A 20,360-nucleotide genomic window follows, 5' to 3' on the forward strand; every position below is an offset into this window, starting at 1 on the left:
GCCCCCAAGCTCCACTCCTCCCTATTTTCTTCATTATCTCCCTCACTCTGAGGAGCCACTAGGGGGAGGGGCGTACTGGGCCCCCTCTGGCCTAGGTATGCCTCTGGAAACACCCTTTGAGCCACATTACAGGCAGGCCATTGACCACAATATTCTAAGATGTGCATTTGAACACTACTAAAATTGTTGAGCATTCAGATATGGGCTTTTGGTTTGACCCATGACACCACATATATGCATCTAATTCTGACAATGCGTTCCAGACATCTGTCAAAGCGAATGATAGCTAACATGATGAGAAACATTACTCCAAATTAGTCCCACTGAAATTAAAAGGATGTTAGATAATTTTCTTCATCATGTCAGCCAATGTCTGGATCTATGGTTGTACTCGTGCCTGTCTACAGCTCTTGAGCATTATATAAAACAGTTGAATCTGTTGCATAAAATATTATGTCACCTACCTTGCCTTCATCATCCTCCAGCAAGAACCGTCCTGAGTCAGAAATCTTCACAACTGCACCAATGGGTACATTAAACTCACTGCTTGAAGAGAGTTCCATCCATATGTGATCACCCTGCCAGGATGAAAACATAACCATCAAGTACTTTCATATAGATATGCTATGTTTCATTGTGCTTAGGAAATGTGGTTCATATGACTTAAGAGGTGATCAAGATGTAATAATTCTGCTGTTGATCTTAGGAGAGTTTTTCAATATTTCTTCCTCTAATCATGGACATGTTTTACAATAGAAAAGCTGGTCCACAAGTGATCCACACAGAACATGACACTAGGACTTCAGAGGAAAATTACTATGTTTGCATAAAGCTGGAATAGAACAGGGAAGGGGGAGAGAAAAGAGAACTATGTTTATTGAGAAGTTCATCAATTCTATTGAAATAAAGCATTAATATAAAGTATAACTAAAAATAAGATCTTAATTCCAAAGACTCAAGTGGGAAGAAAGGCAGCATATTTTTTTTTAATGTTTTATTGGTTTTTCAATAACAATACAGAACATAGACTGGAAGGACTATGTTCTTATGTTCTCTTCCTTATATGTTTGGCAGGGAACCTTTACAAAAGAGCACAACTTTCCCATGAACTTGTGCAGCTACACAACTTGCTTACACTATTGCAACTTAACTTTGTTCATTGTCCAAGCACAGCAGGATGTCAGCCAATGTCATTGGCACACAGTATATACACACCTAGCAGGGCTAATGGCAATAGGATGGGGCTGTAGCTTAGTGGAAGAGCATTGTTTTGCTTTGCATGCAAAAGGTAACAGGTTCAATTCCTGGCATTTCCAGGTAGGGCTGGGAGATAGTCCTGCCTGAAACCTTGGAGAGTTGCTGTCAGTGCAGACGATACTAAGCTAGATGGACCAATGGCCTGACTTGGTATAAGGCAGCTTTCTGTGTTTCCTAAGGACTGTCTGTAGCATAGAGAATGGTATTAATACAGTCCTGTCCTGTAACAAAATCAAACCCTCCCCCAACTCCCAATCAAACCCAAGTACCATAGTTTAAAGTTGTGCCATCGAGTTGGTGTCAACTCCAGGCAACCACAGAGCCATGTGGTTTTCTTTGGTAGAATACAGGAGGGGGTTACCATTGCCATCTCCCTCGTAGTATGAGATGATGCCTTTCAGCATCTTCCTATATCACTGCTGCCTGATATAGGTGTTTCACATAGTCTGGGAAACATACCAGCAGGGATTCAAACCGGCAACCTCTTGCTCCCTAGACAAGTTTCTTCCCCGCTGTGCCATTAGGTGACAGTCACCATAGTTTAACAACTGTTAAATGTACAAAGATTTATAAAGATAATGTAAACTATAACTTAAAGTAGAGGGCAGTTTACCAGGAGAAAATAGTTTTTAGTTTGAGGTGTTTGTGGGATCTTTGTCCTGAGAAACATAATTCGGTAATGTTGCCATCTGAAATAATACAGTTCACTGGTGTGTATTGTTTCATATTTTATATTTGTTGATATTTTATTTTTTATTTATCAGATCTGTAGACCGCCCCAAACTGCTGTCTCTGGGTGGTTTACAACAACATAAAACAAATAAATGAAAACTTTAAAACAATTTAAAACCACTCAAGTTAAAAAGCCTGAGTGAAAAAATGAGTCTTTAGGGACTTTTTAAAAGTTGTCAGAGATGGAGAGGGTCTTATTTCAGCAAGGAGTGCATTCTAGAGTCTCAGGGCAGCAACAGAGAAAGCCTGTCTCTGCACAGCCACCAGATGAGCTGTGGCAACTGCAGACAAACCTCTCTGGATGATCTCAATGTGTGGTGGGGCTCATGGGAAAGAAGACATTCTCTTAAATACCCAAGGCCTGAGCTGTTTGTTGGGAATTCTCTCTAGTAGGAGAAACCCTTTTCATTATAGCAGAGTGCACAGAGGCACAACACAGCAGATTTTAGTTAGGCATGTGTGTATGCTAAGAGTAAAGTAACTTACAGGTTGGGTAGATTAACCGTGTTTGTAAAGGTTTAGATTTATGCTTTGAATTATTATAATAGCAAGGGTAAACTTTATAGTTGATGATTCACGAAGAGATGTGTGCGGGAAGTCCACCTTTGTGTATTTGTAATGAATGACAATATTACTATTGTTAAAATCAATAAAAATTGAATTTGGAAGAAAAAAAGAGTAAAGTAACTTGGAGCCAGTTCATAGTTTCAAATCAATATGAATTGTATTTATTAGAGAACTCCATTCTAAATAGGAAAGTGAGGAGTTAGGATCTCTAATCTAGTTAGCTAGCTGGATGCAGATGGATTCTGCATCTCTGCACACATGGTGCAGGGGACAGGAGCTTGCATGTTGCAAGGTAGAAGGAACAGGAAGAGGAGAAGGGGAGAGAAGAAGGAAGTGGCTGGAAGGAAGTTAGTTAGTCCCTAAGAGTAGCAATCTACATTCCAAAGGGAAGTGTCAGAGCAGTAGAGAAGGGATGACCAATGTCTTGACCCTCTAGCCCTCTGACTCACTAGTCTGTCCTCCACTGTCTTTGAGACAAGAGACAGCGCAAAGTCCTTCACTTCCAACATGTTTACATATTTTGTTCGGTAACATCAGTTGCCAGATCTTAGAAAACCAGATATGGATGGGAATGTGTTCTTTCTTGTTCCAACAATGACAAATAGAGTAGGGGCATGCATGGAAGTGATTCCGGTGGTTCATTTCAAATTTGAGCTGAATTTGAACCAGACCAAGCTGGTCTGAGTCAAACTGGCCCCTGGTTCAGTTCAGTGGTTGAACCAGGTTGGACCAGTTCAGAACCAATTCAAGAGATATACTTGTAAAGGGGAATCGGATGAGGATTCCCCTTTACATGCAAGTGAGGGGAACCCTGCCTTTAAAAGACTTCTAATCATGGCACGAGGAGGCATTGAGAGAGTATCTTGCCACTGCCAGTGGTGACTCCTCTAAACTCCAGACCAGATCCACCACTCCCAGCAGTGTAGGTCAGTTAGAGGCCAGAACTGGGCCACACTGCTGGGAACGCCAGACCCGGTCCAGAGTTTAAAGGAGCTGCTGCTGGCAAAGTGCCCTCTTGCCACCGCCCCCAGCTTCCATTATAAGTATTTTAAAGGCAGGGTTCCCCCTTTTGCTTCTAAAGAGGAATCCTCACTGGCTTCTGCTTTACAAGCATACCCCTCAAACCACCAAACCAGTTCAGAACTGGTTTCACTTGAACCAGGGTCAGTTGGGTCTGAACTCGGAACAGCACCCCTTTTGCAGGGGCAAGTCCAGTTCACGTTTGAACTGCCCCAGTTCAAATCAAACTGGGTTTGAATCAAACTGGTTCTGCACATTCCTAAAATAGAGAGCCTAGTGACAAGCAGGGAGAACAGTTCTTACTTCTTTCTGTTCTCTGGGCATTAAGTCCAGCAGACGTAGGTCCAGTAAGAGATTGATAGGTAGCAAAGGAAAGTGAATTTGAAGGATGGCAGAGATGCGAAAATGGACCCACAGCAAGAATTTCTGTCTAATGGGACACAACCACCACACATGCAAGAAGGAACCTTTATGGCCCATCTTCCAGCAGGTAGGTGATGCATTGGGGGGAAATTGCTGCCAGTCTGGCTAGGGTCATATGCCATTTTTTAAGAACCTTACAAGACCTTTTTGACCTAGATAATAATACATCTGCAATGGTGGATTCCTCCTTCCCACTACTTCCTATCCTATAAGCTTTGAAAAGCAGCAACAGGAGAATAAAAGTAAAGGCAGGGCACTTTCCAGCTTAGCTCCTCAACAGCAGCAAAATGCTTCCGTTCAGGCAAATCACTTTCAAAACGTAAACAACAGGGGGAGCAGTCTCGCAGCAACTAACAACCCGAAAAAACAGCAACTTCTTTACGCCGGATATACCATGTCATAGCACTATATCGCAGCGATTAAATTTGAAACAAGGCATCGGAAATGTGAACGGCACTCTGCTGCCAGCATAGGGACTGTGGTGTCACAACACAGGAAGTGCAGAAGCACACTTCAGACATTCATCGTGACCCTGTTGCAGAGTGTAATCTGGAAAGTGCCCAGGGACACTCAGGGTCCTTCCAGATGGTAATAAAGTGCACAAAGTGAGAAGCTTCAAGGGCAGATTTACTTACCCTCCACACAGTCCTTCTGGCTTCCATTTTCTTTCCCAGTACAAATTCACACTCAATTCAGAAGTAGAGCAGTATCCTCTCATGATTTCTGCAGTGCCACCTGCTAGCTCGCTCTTGTTTTCCAAGGAGAATCAGCCCTTTTCCTCATTCACCAGAAAAGTAATAATCAGTTCTTCTTGGAAAGCAAGAGCTGCAGGTGGTGCTGCAGAAATCAAGTAAGGATGCTGCTCTCTCTGCACCTGAACAGAACATGAATTCCTGCTGAGGATGGAGACAGAAGTCTGCAGGAGTGTGTGGAGAGTGGCTAAACTCTCACTTGAAACTTGAGTAAAAGCTTCTCATGTTGCACAGCTGATTGCTGTCTGCAAGGATTGTCAGACTTGTCCTTCCCTTCCTTAGTGGCACCTTCTTTGGAGGTAATGAGCAGTGATGTGCAGGACTTGTCAAATTAAGTGATGTTGTCATACACCATCCTTGGCAAAGCATTCTGATTTTGTCTCTCCTGTCAGAGAAGCCCTGTTTGAGTTAGGATGGCTAATTTTCATTTGAAAATGTTTTCTGTTAGTTTGTTTTGCTTACTTACATCTTGGTCAATTTTATTACTGCTTTGTTTCCAGAGGATTGGTTTTATTACATGCCATCTGGCTTTGTGGCATATGATAAGAATGGTTAACTGGCAACCACTGTTTCAATTTCCTCTATTAAAGTATTTTATTAGTTTAACTTCAAAGATGAGCAACTATAAAACCATAGGAGAACAAACTGTTGCAGTATTCCATGGATTCATTAAACCATGAAGCAAATTACCAAAAGAGATTTGAGGTCAGTCTTACTTTAAAAACTAGGTCAAATCTCCAAGGACTGTTCAGGTACAGTTTTGTAAAAAGATGAAACAATTACATAATCCTGTACCATATTTTCAATTCTGTGTTTGCAGGTGCAATCTGTGCTGATGACCACAGCTAGACTAAGACCATTTAAAGCAGTGCCATAATACTGGAAGGGAAGGTGTATGTCTGCAAACATGTAGTAAAAACACATGCCTGTGGACCTAAATCAGTCATAATGTCCACCATGAGGACATGCTGCAAGCACTTCATTTTCATACAATGCATAGTGATCTTAAAATCTTATAAGTATTGCCAATACCTTCTCCCAGGGCCAGTGTTATGCATTTTGGACCCCAAAGCATACATTAAAATACTTCCACACTCCAAGATCTTGGACCTAGTAATCACATAGGAAATACATACACTGCAGAAAGGTCACTCCTTGGTTCAGCAAAAGTGCTGCTCCTCGTAGAATGCTGCTGTAGGCAGAGGCGTAACTATAGGGGGGGCAGGGGGGGCACGTGCCCCGGGCGCCATCTTTTCTGGTCACGTGGGGGGCGCCGCCATGACCAAATTTTTTAAAAAAAATTAAAATTTTTTGTTAATACAAATGTTTCCTGCTCAGTGCAGCAGCGCTGCAGCAGTCAAGGGAGTGCGTCGGTGCCCCCTTCCCCACGAGCGGTCCCTTCCACGCCTCCTGCGCCCCCCCCCCCATTGCTTTGCTGGCGCCTGGCAGCCAGTCATTGGCCTGGCTTGGCGGCGGCAGTGGGCGCTTGTGAGGAAAAACCTAAGTATAATGTAGTATGTTGGGGGGGCGGCGGCGGTGGGCATGGTGGGGGGGTGCCATTTCAGTGCTTGCCCCGGGCGCCGTTTTCCCTAGTTATGCCTCTGGCTGTAGGCAATCACCTACAGCTGTTTGCTGGTAATGCCAGCTCTGGCTTCAGTAGAATAACACACAGTGTAAACTTAGTGGTTGATATCTCAACTAACGAAACATCTTCAGGCATGCAGTGGGACCACTTCCACAGAGAAACAGGTTGCTCACCTATAACTGATGATCTGGTAGTGATCCATTGACATCCATTCCATTAGCAATGGGTTCTGCACCTGCGCAGAACTCTCTCGGCGTGGAGTACAACAGCTCTTCGTGGTGCTTCTGCCCTGCCCCATGTGACCACATGGCTGATATTTAAGGTGGGAAGAATGCTACTCCCTCAGTTTCTGGATGACCGCTGGAGCAGGTGATCATCCTTGCAGTGTCACAAGTGAGTTCTTTATAATAGACTTGAACTACTGCAGTGGGGAGGTTCAGATGGGTTTATGTGGACCGTGATCCACTGAGCTTCATTAGTAATGGGTGTTTAGCTAGCCAGTTAGGAGGACGGAGCAGTAGTTATTTCAACACCCTTTAAAGCACCTCTCTCCCAAACTTTGCCTCCACTGCAGATTGCAAGTCTATAGCATAATGTCTTACAAAGGGAATTTCTGTTGACCAGGTACTTAGCCACTTTACAGATATCTCTGAAGGATTTGCCAGATAAATTGGCTACTGAGGCTGCACAGGCCCTGGTGGAATACATCCTTATGGATCTCGGGGGCTCTATTTTTTGTTGCTTGTAAGTTAGCAGAATAAGCTCAACCAGTCAATGGGATAAGCACTGTCAAGATAGGCATTGGCCTTTTGCTTTACCCTTGTAAGTAATGAATAATCTTTTTGTCTTGCAAATAGATTTTGTCTCACTAGACAGAAGAGTAGCGCCCTCCTAACCGATTGAGAGTGAAGTGCTCTCTCTAGAGGGGTGGATGGATTTTGGAAGAAAGTTGGCAGAACAATGTCCTGATTTATGGAAATTAGACACTATCTTAGGAAGAAAAGTATGGTCAGTTTGCACCAGAACCTTCTCTGGATAAAATATTGTAAACAGTTTGTCTATGTGTAGAGCTGTCATCTCACTTACTCTGCAGGAGGTGGTGATTGCTCCCAGGAAAGGCAGTCTTTAGGGTGACTAGCTTTAGATTTGCTGTTGCCATCGGTTCAAATGGTGATTCAGTCAAAGAAGAGAGAACCCAGGAGATACTCTACTGTTCTATTGACTGTCTGATAGGAGGGATGTAAGTTAGTGAGGCCTTTCAAGAAATCTTTGGAGCTAGAATGGGAAAAAACTGTTTTCCCATCCCACCCTGGACCTTCCCGCCTTTGTGCCCATCACACAGTGACTATGGCCCCTTTTGCTAACAACTCCATTACCTCTTCCTGCAGTGCTGGTGTTGCCCTTGTGAGGCAAAAACCCTCTTCTTGAACTCCAAAGCATAACTTGCAGCTACTATCTTGAGGACCCAAAAATTTGATGGTATGTGTTGCCATGCAGAGGCATGGCTTGCCAGTTTGATAGTTCTGGCAATTGATGTTGATGTTATTGGTGCCATTGAGATGGTATTGGCATTTATCTGCGATGCCATAGAGATGGTATTGGTGTCCACTTGAGTGTGGTTGAGGCTCAGAGGCATCAGTTGGGGCAATGCGTTGGCCCATTCCTCAAAGATGCTGTTTTTGGGCCTCTGCTTGCTTTATGTATTTGGCCTTGATTGCCCTTATTCTTATTCTGATCTGGGTGTTTGTTGTAAAGTTGATAGGGCTTTTTGTAGTCTTTTCTTTCTTGTTGTTTATAACCAGTCCTTTGTCTGGAGTAAGTCCTGCACTTCGATGAGTAAGATGATTTTTTTAAATTTTTAATTTTTAGCTTTTCCATATTGGAATCCATCTGTTTGCTGAACAGACTGTTTCCACTGAAAGGAAGTCCTTCTGTCTTGTCTTTCATAACGATTTGTAGTGAGGCTGATCTAAGCCAGGCATGGTGTCTTAAGGTAATTGCTGTAGTCATGACTCAGGACTATGACTCTGCAAGGTGTTTTGCTGTGCTCAGCTGTTGTCGAGTCAGTGCTGTTGATTTAGGAATGGTTTGTTTTAAGCGGGCTTTGAATTCCTCTGGAGAGAGTTTATCTAAAACCTGTTCTAAGTTATCCCAGAGAGAATGATTGTACTTTGCAATGCGGGCTGAGTAGTTGGTAATTTTGACTGATAAACAAGCCGTTGAATAAAATGTCATGCCAATTAAATCTAACTGTCTGCCCTATCTGCAGGAGTCATGTGTCATCGCACAGACTTTGATGTGGTTGCACAGTCTATTACTAAAGAATTGAGCACTGGGTGTTTTTGCAGGTAAGTGTTTTCATTTTCCTGTAACCTACATAGGCCTTCCAGTCTCTTTGAAGTTGGTGTGGACAACTTTGTAAACAACTTCCCAAGCACACTGTGTGGCCCTTGAAATTACAGCAAGAACTGAAAGAACCACTGGTTGTGCTGAAAGGGATTTGGCCATATAATTGTAGACTGGATCATCAGTGGTCACAGTCTGAGTCTTCAGATGCAGGCCTAAGGCCTCTGCCATATCTTTGATTTGCACATTACATGCCTTCATTTCCTCTTTTGCGGAGACATAAGAAGGTGTAGCCACATGTGGAGATGGGTCTTGTAGAATGTCCACAGTGTCCTGGTCAGATTCAAAATCCGAGGAGCCATGATGACTGCCCATTTGCGAACATGTTGGTGACTGAGAAGCAGGAGGAGAATGTGGAATAGGGTTGATTGGTGGCGGAGATTGAGGTGCCAGAGTCTGAGTCTCAGCAGATGTGGTGTGGTTTTTTTTAGCTGAGTCTATGTGGTTGATGTAACTCCTTACTCCTCATTACTGGTTGCTCTTGCAAAGATGGCAGTGTTTGAATGGATGCTGCAGTGGTTAGTACCTTCTCTTTTAGTAGTGAAGTTGGTGCATCTCCAGCTGCCAGCGTTTGCACTGTCATAAATATCTACACTCCACTTGGTGGTAATCCAAGTAGTGGAATGCGAAAATCCACAAGAATGCCAGCTGGTTGTGCAGGCCAAATGTGCAGCCGTTAATGCGTAGCAGACAGGTGGCCTTGTCTGTGTCTCCAAAGTTGCTGTTGGTGGGTTCAGAGCAGAAGGCTGTGCGTCCGCTGTTCGAGATAAGAAACCTCTGAAGGTGGAGGTGGTATTCAAATATAGTATAGAAAGGAGAGTCTGTGCTGTTGAGGGATCAAGTCCCGCATCCGCAACCTACAAAACACCACCTCCATCCTCAGTTTCAAAGGTAATAGGGTTCTGATGCCATGCAGCTATGTCTCGACTCTGTCAGTATCAGGGTATTCAGAGGAGACTCCGAGATCTGTTGCTGAACCATCGGCATTGACGGAGATTGCATGGGTGTTGAGGCTGGTGATATTGATGATGGGTTCGTCACCGATAGCAGAGAAGTTTGTGGCATCAGCATCAATGGCTTCAGCATCATAAGAGGGTGTTCTGTCGATACCAGTGGATTTGATGTTGAAGCTTGTTGAGCTGCGCTCGATGTTGAGGACCATTTCAGCATCAGAGGCTCTGGAATCGATGGACGATCAGGAGGCTGAGCCCTCATCGTCGATGGCTTCATGCCTCCCATAGTCCTCCTTGGTCTCTTTGGCCTTGATAGCGACGTTATAACATCTTGGAGGCCCGAAGGAGATGGCGTTCTCTCTGGCACTGAGGTAGTTTTCCTCTTTTTTGCCGGAGTTGGTACCTCATCTGAGGGTAGCCTCAGGAGGTTTTGGAGATTTAAAAGCAGGCACCAAGGATTTAGACTATATTTGTGCAGTCCTTGGGCCAGAGCACTTCTTCGAAGGGTTTGCCCTGTCTTTAAAATGGCATCTCAGGGCTTAAAACATAATTGTATAAGGTGGCCTGTAGTCTAAGATCCTCGTTGCGCCATGTTTGCTTGGAGAATGACATGCAGATTTTGCATGTGAGGTATTATGTCCTTCTCTGAGGCAAATCAAACATAAATCATGCCCGTTCTGTGACAGCAGCTTGCCTTACATTTAGAACAAAGTTTGAAGGTCTTCCCCACCCCACCCCCATTTTCTTAGGGCTACCCATACATGAGGTCAGAAACTGTTCCAAAGATCATTAACTGGGGAAATCAGTCCAATAAATATAACTTTGTAAAGAACTCACGGCCTGAGAGAAAACCTAGTCGAGGAGCAGCAGCAACCGAGGAACTGATTGCTACGGTGGCCGAAAAGGAATGGAGGGAGTGGTGTTCCTCTCCCGCCTTCAATCTTAGCCATGTGGTTATGTGGGGCGGGGCAGAAGAACCACGAGGAGCTGTGGTACTCCACGCTGAGAGTTCCGTGCAGGCACAGAACCTATTGCTAATGAAGCTCAACAGATTCAGATCCATGTGTTCCCTTATCTGCATGTTTCTCCTCAATGGAGTGAGAATTTCTCCCAAAGCACTCTCCTGCAGAGGTGTAGTCGTGGTGGGGAAAATGCACAGGGACGGAGCACTGGTACTTTTTGGCTTCTCTGGCTGTTGGGGTGGGCATGGCCATGGGGGTTGTCATGGAAAGCTCCTGCACTTCTGAATTTGCAATTACATCACTGTTCTCCTGCATTCTCGAAGCCCTCTGTAACAAATCACTGAGGCATTGACATGCTTCTGCTGCGACAGAGGGCTTTGGGAGCGCAGAAGGGAGGTTCAGGAGAAGTGTCTGCTCACTACACTGTGTAAAAACGCATGCATAAGAGTACACACAGAGTGGGGTGGGAGTTCCCACTGCATGCACTGCTATTTATGTGCACACATCATTAGTCAGGATGTCAGCCAGCAGAATCAAAACTGCAATCCTATGCACATTTACCTGGGAGAAAGCCCCAATTGAACACAGTGGAATGTATGTTTGATTATTTATTTATTTATTTATTTGACACATTTGTATACCACTCAAAATTTACATCCTGGGCGGTTTACATAAATATGCATGAATGGAGCCAGTGTGGTGTAGTGGTTAGAGTGCTGGACTAGGACCGGGGAGACCCAAGTTCAAATCCCCATTCAGCCATGCTACTTGCTGGGTGACTCTGGGCCAGTCACTTCTCTCTCAGCCTAACCTGCATCACAGGGTTGTTGTGAGGAGAAACTTAAGTATGTAGTATACTGCTCTGAGCTCCTTGGAGGAAGAGCGGGATATAAATGTAAACATAATAATAATACCCAGTGAGGCACTACCTTGGCGTGGTTGTGGGGCTTGTGTGCTCTGATGAAGGTGAGAGCTATGCCAGAGGTCCAACCATACTGGACAGGTCTCACCAGAGGAGCCAGACAAAGAGTGCCTCTCCCATCAACAATATGGTGAGACGTAACTTTAATAAATCTATACCGGATCGGTCGTCACCCGGGTCAACAAGGACCGCGCCAGATGCTATAGTCCCTGGACATCTGGTGGCAAGATGGTCATCTGGTGGCAAGGTGGCAATAGTCCCTGGACATCTGGTGGCAAGTGGGTAACAGGACTCAGGATCTTCAGTTGAGCAACCAGGGCTGAAGACAGCAAAGTTACTGGAAGAAACGTCGCTTAACCGAAAAAAATATACAAAAAATGCCAACAAGGAAATAATGATCTGCTATTACAAGTCTAGTCCAACTAGAAGAGGCTATTTTAAAAGAATGTACCAGATTTGGAAAGAGAAGCATCCAGACACAGAAATAACAGAACAAAGGCTAGCAGACCAGAGAAGATTCATAATAAGAAATAAAGTATTCACAGGAGTTGAGCTGGAAGAACTGCAAAGAGCAACACAGGCTCAAGATATGGAAGAAGAATTATCACCAATTGAAGAAGTTGCTCAGGCGCAGATGGAGGAGGTGTTGGAAATCGAGGATGCCACTGTTGCTGAACTGTTTCAAAATCAAAACCAGGCAACCTCCCCTTTGCCTTCACCTCAAAAACTCGAATGCCGTTTAACAGAAAAGCAACAAGAACTAAAGAGCAACAAGAACTTCGTGTCCTGCACGAAGCCCAAGAAGGGTTCCGTTTGACCCTTTGGTCAAGGGGTGGGGTTTCGGCCAGGATTGACCGATCCCCGCCCCATTCTCCATTGTCTCTTCAGTTGGGGCCAGGCAGTCACAGGAGAAGGAGCTCTCCCCTCCCTCCCTCCCCGGTACAGAGCGGGTCTAGCGACTGGCCGCCTGAAGGGGCCGAGTAGGAATTTTTTGCTCCCAATGCATTGGCCACTGTTGGGGTTTTTTTCGCCTACTCCGTTCTGTGTCCTGGGTGCGTAGTTAGAGTTAGGTCAGCCACAATGGCAGGAACAGTGCGGGCGGGGTCGTAATTTGAGGGTTAGAACACCCTGAGCACCCTTGGATATGTAAAAGGGTGATTGCTTAATCGCTCCTTTGTAGCCTGTGCGGCACGGGGAGAATGATTGCCATGAACCCTGCTTCAGGACTTCTCCAACCTTTGGGCTGTGCGGTCCGGGGTGGACGAATGCCTAGAAGTATCCAGATCCTCTCTTACAGAAGGGGGGGTTGGCTTTGAAGGAATTGGGTGGGGTATACCTGCCCATTCCCGAGCCAGGGTGTGTCGCCCAGTAGGGTGCTGGGTAGGACTTCAGAGTTCTGACCTGCTTCTATTGGCCCGCACTGTTCTCTAAGGGTGATTAGTCACCTGGTGTTCCAGTCTGCCATGCCTTGTGTAATAGTTAACAAAGTTGTGGCCCTTTTCTTCTATACTAAGTCTATGTGTCTTCTTGAGCTGGGGTCTGGAGACAATGTTTAATTTTTGTTTTAAAATGTTTTTAAATTGTTAGTTGTTGTGTTATTGTTTTTAATTTGTTTTAGCTTTTCATTGTTTTATAAGTTTGTTTTAATTGTAAACCGCCCTGAGCCATTTTGGAAGGGCGGTATATAAATCAAATAAATAAATAAATAATAAAGCAAAAAATAACTGAGCACATGAACCAAACAACCACCAGGGTTCGACTTCCAGCTCTAAAAACAGTTGCCAAAAAACAACTTGCTCAGGCATTAAAAGATGTCAATGCTGCACTTGCAGAAATAACAACCAATAATTTGCAAGAAACAAACCAACGAATGTACAGTGCAGCAACAATAACAACACAAGAGCTCGGATATAAGATCAGTGGACCTGTCAAAAAAGAAAGCAGTACATCACCTAAATGGAAGATTAGATTAGAAAATAAAATCTCCAGGCTTAGATCAGATGCTAGTAAATTGAAAGATATGAAAGACAAAAAGCTGAAGAATGAAAACACCATAGAGTATCTGATCCAAAAATACCACCTAGATTCAAGGAAAATTAGAGAAGTCCTGGAAATAATAAAGCAGCAAATAACAGCAGTGTCAAAGAAGATTAGCAGATATGAAGCCAGAATTACACAACACAGGCAGAATCTCCAATTCCAGTAGAAACAGAGACGTTTCTACCAAAGCATAGAAGGAGAAACTGCAAGAAACCTAGAAACACCAAATAAAGAAGAAACAGTGCAATTCTGGGGGAAATTATGGGACAATCCAATAGATTATAATAAAAAAGCAGGCTGGATGAAAGAGGTCAAAAATGTAACCAACAAATGCAAGATCTAATAATAACACCAGAATTAAAAAGTGAAAGAGCAAAGAAAATTAAAAATTGGACTGCTCCAGGCGACGATGAACTGCATGGCTTTTGGCTTAAACACCTAACAAGCCTTCATAAACAACTATCAAAACAGTTCAATCACATTATGAAAGGCAGTGATATTGAACAATGGCTAACAAATGGGAAAACTCATCTCATCATGAAAGACCCAGCAAAAGGTGCAGTTCCAAATAATTATAGACCGATAACCTGCCTGCCAACCATGTTCAAATTATTAACTGGAATAATAGCAGATGAAGTGATGCAACACTTATTAACTAACAAACAGCTTCCAGTTGAACAGAAAGGAAATTGCCCGAACACCAGAGGCACAAAAGACCAGCTGCTGATTGACAAAATGATTTTAGAAAACTGCAAGAGAAGAAAAACCAATCTAAGTGTTGCATGGATTGACTACAAGAAAGCCTTCGATTCATTGCCTCACACATGGATACTAAAATGTTTAGAAACAACTGGTGTCAGCAAAAACATTCAGATATTTATTTAAAAAGCAATGAGAATGTGGAGTACACAGTTAACAACCAATGGCGAGGCACTTGGACAGGTTAGCATTAGAAGAGGCATTTTCCAAGGGGACTCACTATCCCCTCTATTGTTTGTAATCACCATGACCCCACTTTCACAAATACTAAACAAAACAGGCCTCGGATACCAAACATCTAAAACATCAAGTAAAATCAACCATCTGCTGTACATGGACGATCTGAAGTTGTATGGAAAGTCCCAGTCAGAAATCAAATCACTGCTAAACACTGTCCGTAGATTCAGTAGCGATATAGCAATGGAGTTTGGACTAGACAAGTGTGCTGCATTAATAATGAACAGAGGGAAAATAACAAAAACAGAAGGAATAAAACTGCCCAATGGAAGCAAGAACAAGAACCTGGAAGAGAAAGAACATTACAAATACTTGGGCATACTCCAGGCTGATAACATCGCACACACTGGAGTTAAAAGAAAAATTGGAAGTGAATACATCAGGAGAGTTAGAAAAATCCTCAAGTCCAAACTCAATGGCGGGAACACCATACAAGCCATAAACACCTGGGCTATACCTGTTATCAGATACACTGCAGGAATAATAGACTGGACCCAGGCAGAGCTAGAGACGCTAGATCGTAAGACCAGGAAAATCATGACCATCAATCATGCTCTGCACCCCCACAGTGATGTCGATAGGCTCTACCTCCCTCGCAGCTCAGGTGGAAGAGGAATGCTGCAAGTCCATCAAACAGTAGAGGAGGAGAAAAGAGGCCTTGAAGAATATATAAAGGACAGTGAAGAAGATGCACTTCAAATGGTCAAGAACGAGAAACTATTCAACACCAATGAAAGAAAGCAGGCCTACAAGAAAGAACAAGACAAGAACCGAGCAGAAAAATGGAAAAATAAGCCACTGCATGGTCAATATTTGCACAATATAAGTGGAAAATCAGACATCACCAAGACCTGGCAATGGCTTAAGAATGGCAACTTGAAGAAAGAAACAGAGGGTTTAATACTGGCAGCACAAGAACAGGCACTAAGAACAAATGCAATAAGAGCCAAAGTCGAAAAATCCACCACAAACAGCAAGTGCCGCCTTTGTAAAGAAGCAGATGAAACAGTGGACCACCTAATCAGCTGTTGTAAAAAGATTGCACAGACTGACTACAAACAAAGGCATGACAAGGTAGCAGGGATGATACACTGGAACATCTGCAAAAAATACAAGCTACCTGTAGCCAAAAATTGGTGGGACCATCAAATTGAAAAAGTTGAAGAAAATGAAGATGTAAAAATATTATGGGACTTCCGACTACAAACAGACAAACATCTGCTACACAATACACCAGATATAACTGTGGTCTAGAAGAAAGAAAAACAAGTTAAAATAATAGACACAGCAATACCAGGGGATAGCAGAACAGAAGAAAAAGAAATAGAAAAAATCACCAAATACAAAGATCTACAAATTGAAATTGAAAGGCTGTGGCAGAAAAAGACCAAAATAATCCCAGTGGTCATTGGCGCCCTGGGTGCAGTTCCAAAAGACCGTGAAGAGCACCTCAACACCATAGGGGCCACAGAAATCACCATCAGCCAATTACAAAAAGCAGCTTTACTGGGAACAGCCTATATTCTGCGACGATATCTATAATAACAACAGCAACAACACTGACAATAAGATTCAGCCATCCCAGGTCCTTGGGAAGGACTCGATGTCTGGATAAAACAAACCAGTCAAATAACACCTGTCTGACTGTGTAAAAAAGAAATATTAATATTAATATTAAACATGCATAGCCTCTCAGGAGAGCTTTCATGATCCCCATTCTGAGCTGCAGTTCAGATCCTGATCCCAACAAGGCAGAGCCAGATGGAAAGGACCCAAACTGGACCCAGACTCCACCACCAGGCTGGAGTTGCGGGGCCAAGAGACCCTGGAATAGGATCATACAGAGTCAGAACCTCCTGTACTTGCTCCCCTGAGGAACCAGCCAAGCCCATCTGGGGAACCAGTGCCAGCTCATCACCAGTTGCTGCTTGAATCTCCCCTGCCTCATTGTTGGTCTCACCTCCAAGCAGCAGTCCACACTAATACTAGACCACCCCTGCATCCCATGCCCAGACATCGCCCTCTTCCTCCTTGCCAGCAGCCTCAGCAACTGGCTGTCACTGGCTTATTTGCCCAGTGTAGGCAAGGTGGAGTGTGCCTTTGGCAGCAGGGCTGCCTGGCCTCTCTATCACTGCTACACCATTAAACCACCACCAGCAGCAGCTCTCTGCCTCTCTGCCTCTCTCTCTCACTGTCTCCCTTCCCTCCAGTACCAAACTTGTCCAGAGACAAAGCAGATATGTTGGTGCCAGAGGGAAAACGAGACAGTGAGAAAAAGAGAGGGATGGTGCCGGCTTCTCCTCTTTGCCACTGCATTGCATGTCAGAGGCATGTAGAGGCAGTGGAATCAGGCTGGCAGGCTCCCGTGGAGATCGGTGGAGGATTCTGCCCCCCCACCCCCGAAAGACTCCAAAGGCACCACTTGAGATTATTTTTGCCTCATGGGAGAGCCGCCCCTGCAGGGAACCTTACATTCCGCTATGTCAGCTGACCACAGGTCAGGAGGAAGGCGACAGATAGGAGGAGGAGTGCATGGCTCCAGGTTAGGCGGCTGTTTCTTTAAGATGAGGTACACAGTCCTCTGCCTTATACTGCTACAACTATGAATATTTATATACCACTTTTCAACAAAACACCTGAATGGGAAAATAATAGAGACAAGTTGACAGGTATGCAAAAGTTCTGAAAGCAGTTTACACAGAAAATAAATAATCAATAAGACTCACCAGATCATAGGTCAATATTGTCTACTCTGACTGGCCACAGCTCTCCAGGGTTTCAGGCAGATATTTCCCAGTCCTGCCTGAAGATCCTGACAGGGACAATGAACCTGGGACCTTTTGGATGCAAAGCAGATGTGCTACCACTAAGCTATGGCTCCATGCCCATAGATTCTGTATTCTCCAAGTAGAGAGTGAAGTCTGGGAAGGATAGTCTAGGCCTGGGTGCTTTCCAGATTAAACCCTACGACAATGCCACGACGATCTAAGTGTGCTTCTGTACGTCCTGTGTTGCGACACTGCGGTCCTTGTGCTTACAGCAAAGTGCTGCACACATTTCTGATGCCTTCTTTTGGATTTTATGTTTGCATTATAGTGCTACAATGTTGCATGTGCGTCGCAAAAAAGAAACTGTATTTTCCCGTTTGAGATTCTGGGGATCATTTTCAATACAATCCTGCCAAGCCAAAACATTTCACTCCTGTTGTAGCATCTAATCTGGAAAACGCCCAGGAGTTTTTTCACACATGGCTCTATGCCTCGGGGTATATGAAAAGCAAATCTGCTTCGAAGCAGATTCGAGGCATTTCAATTTGAGGGATTAGATGGACCATTTGCATAGCCATCAGCACCTCCTTCTCATAGCCATAGCCATCAGCACCTCCATCAACACCTTCGGAGAAAGCAGGAGCCCCATTTCCCCCTCCAAAAGCTGCTGGAAATAGAGGATTTTTTAAAACCTGGACATAACTCAGGCTAAGCCAGAATTCACAGACTCCATTGGGGAGAAACTAAGTCCTGTCTGTCCTGGTCCCTGAGGTCGGATTAAATCCAGCAAGGAGGTCGGATTAAATCCAGCAAATATGTGAACTGGCACACTCCAATCAGGACTGGATTCCGGGTGGAGGGGAGCCTTGTCTTTAAAACCTCCTGGAGGCACTGAAGTCAAGCTTTGGGCCTTTTTGAAGCAAGTTACTCACTCAGAGGTCCTGCAACTCTAGCTGGCCTTGCTGTTTTGCAGAAGGTCTGTTGTGCCTCATGAGTTTCTACTTTTCAGGGGCATTGCTAGGTACTTAAAATACCTGGGGTCTGTGCCTACAGGTCTTGATTCAGGCCCAGGACACACACACCCCATTTTGATAATTAAACATTTTCATGCTCTCTAAAGGAATCCAATGCTTTCTTCCAGGGTCCTTTCCGGACGGCAATCTAGACTTGCTTCGCTGCGTATAGGCTTGGAGTGCATTCATACAGGTGGGGGATTGTTGACACCAACTTGCACACAGGAACAGCAAGGGGCCATTAGAACAGCCAAAGCCTGCAGATTATATTTGGGTTTTATCTTGACGTTTCAGGTTTACAGCAGATTCTATTTGCAGGAAAATAATAGCCAATTTTCCTCATGCTGAAAACAAGTTTGTTACTACTCCGGGTTTTCCACGAAGCCATGTGGAGGGATCCCCACTGTGAGAGCAAAAGATCCCTGCCCTCCTCACTTTTGGCAAATGGGGATGCAGAGGGGACGGCTGTGTGTGAAAGTGTGCTTGTCCCAGTTTACATGGTAAGGGGCCCATGAGCCTGCATCGCTGCCTGCCTCTTTTGATGGACTAAAACTGTGATTGAACCCAAGAAGCTGCATAGATTTGGCATCTGCAAGAGGAGAGGCTGGGATAGTGCTGGTGGAAACCGCCCTCGCCCCCACCCCCATCTCGGATCAGAAGAGATGCAAGCCGTTGTAAAAGGCTGGCAGAAGCCACTGATGGAGGGGCTTGCCTTTCCCTCCCTACACACATACACCTTCACCTATGCAATGCAATGCATAGGAAAAATACATAGAATACATCTTAGAAAGATGGTGCTCATTTCCTATTTTTTAAAAAAAATCTATTGCAGCATAAAATATCACGGTATGAAGGGAAGGGAGCTAGAGACCACAAGAGATTTGGGCATCTATATATATATTTCTCCTGGGTGTGCCCAGGAGAAATGCGTCCCGGCAGCCCAGCTGATTGGCTGGGCTGCGGGGGCGTCTGATTGGTCCTGGCGCACCCAGGAGAACGGCGGCGTCCATGGCCGGGGAGCCAGGCGGGCCCGGCCGCGGAGGCGAGGCGGCGGGCCTGGCCGGGCCCGGCGGCGGCGGCACTCTCTGGCCCGGCGGCGGCGGCACTCTCTGGCCCGGCGGCGGCACTCTCAGGCCCGGCCGTGGAGGTAAGGCGGCGGGCCCGGCCGCAGCGCAGGCGGCGGTGGGCCCGGCCGCACTAGAGGCACAGATGCTCTGTGCCCGGGCCCACTAGTATCTTCTTAAATCCTGAACCATTTGTGTTGGGGGGAGAGGAAAGCACCAAAGAAGTAAAGCAGAGAGGGGGACTAAAGCAGGCTCCAGAAACAGCAGCATAGCATCCTAAAACCAGCCTAGAAGATCAACCATGCCAACCACCCAAAGAGAGAGAGAGAGAGAGAGAAGGAAGAGGCAGCAACTGCGGCAGAGGTGGAAAAGGAAACACAATCCAGTCTTTTTAAAATCAGCCTTTAAAAAATGTATATTATTTTCTTGGATGCTTTCCAGATTACACACTATTCAGCAGTAAAATGCTTTGGCTTGGCAGGATCATTTTTAAAACATAAATAGCTTATGCAACTCTCTACAATGGGAAAATACAGCTATTTTTTTGCGATACACATGCAACATTGTAGGGCTAAACCGCAAGGATAAAATCCAAAAGAAGGCATCAGAAGAGTGAACAGCACCTTGCTGACAGTGCAGGGACTGCAATAGCGAACCACAGGCAGCATGGAAACACATTTAATGGACAGTAGTGACACTGTTGTAGAGTGTAATCTGGAAAGTGAATTGCAAAGCTTGAACAAGGCTGACAGAAGAAACAGTGCAGTGCTCCCCCTGCAGGCGATCTTGTGCAAATTCGCCTGGGTTTTGGAGGTGGGGTTTTTTAAGGGAGGAGAGGGAAAGCTGGCCCTCCACCATGGCTGCCTGCGCACGTCATCCTTTGCTACCTGCCCAAAGATG

At 44.9% G+C, this 20,360-nt stretch overlaps 1 protein-coding gene across 4 annotated transcripts in view; it reads right to left on the reverse strand.

Moving 5' to 3' along the window:
- Positions 1-20,360, reverse strand: part of MYO7B (myosin VIIB) — a 126,048-nt gene that overhangs the window by 86,566 nt on the left and 19,122 nt on the right. For all 4 annotated transcript variants that reach the window (XM_053306267.1, XM_053306264.1, XM_053306266.1 and 1 more), the window contains one exon: positions 465-578. In XM_053306267.1, the coding sequence (XP_053162242.1) occupies positions 465-578 (114 nt within the window). Of the gene's footprint in view, positions 1-464; positions 579-20,360 lie in introns of those variants that run through there.

The sequence above is a fragment of the Hemicordylus capensis genome, chromosome 3 (assembly GCF_027244095.1).
Source record: "Hemicordylus capensis ecotype Gifberg chromosome 3, rHemCap1.1.pri, whole genome shotgun sequence".
NCBI lineage: Eukaryota > Metazoa > Chordata > Lepidosauria > Squamata > Cordylidae > Hemicordylus > Hemicordylus capensis.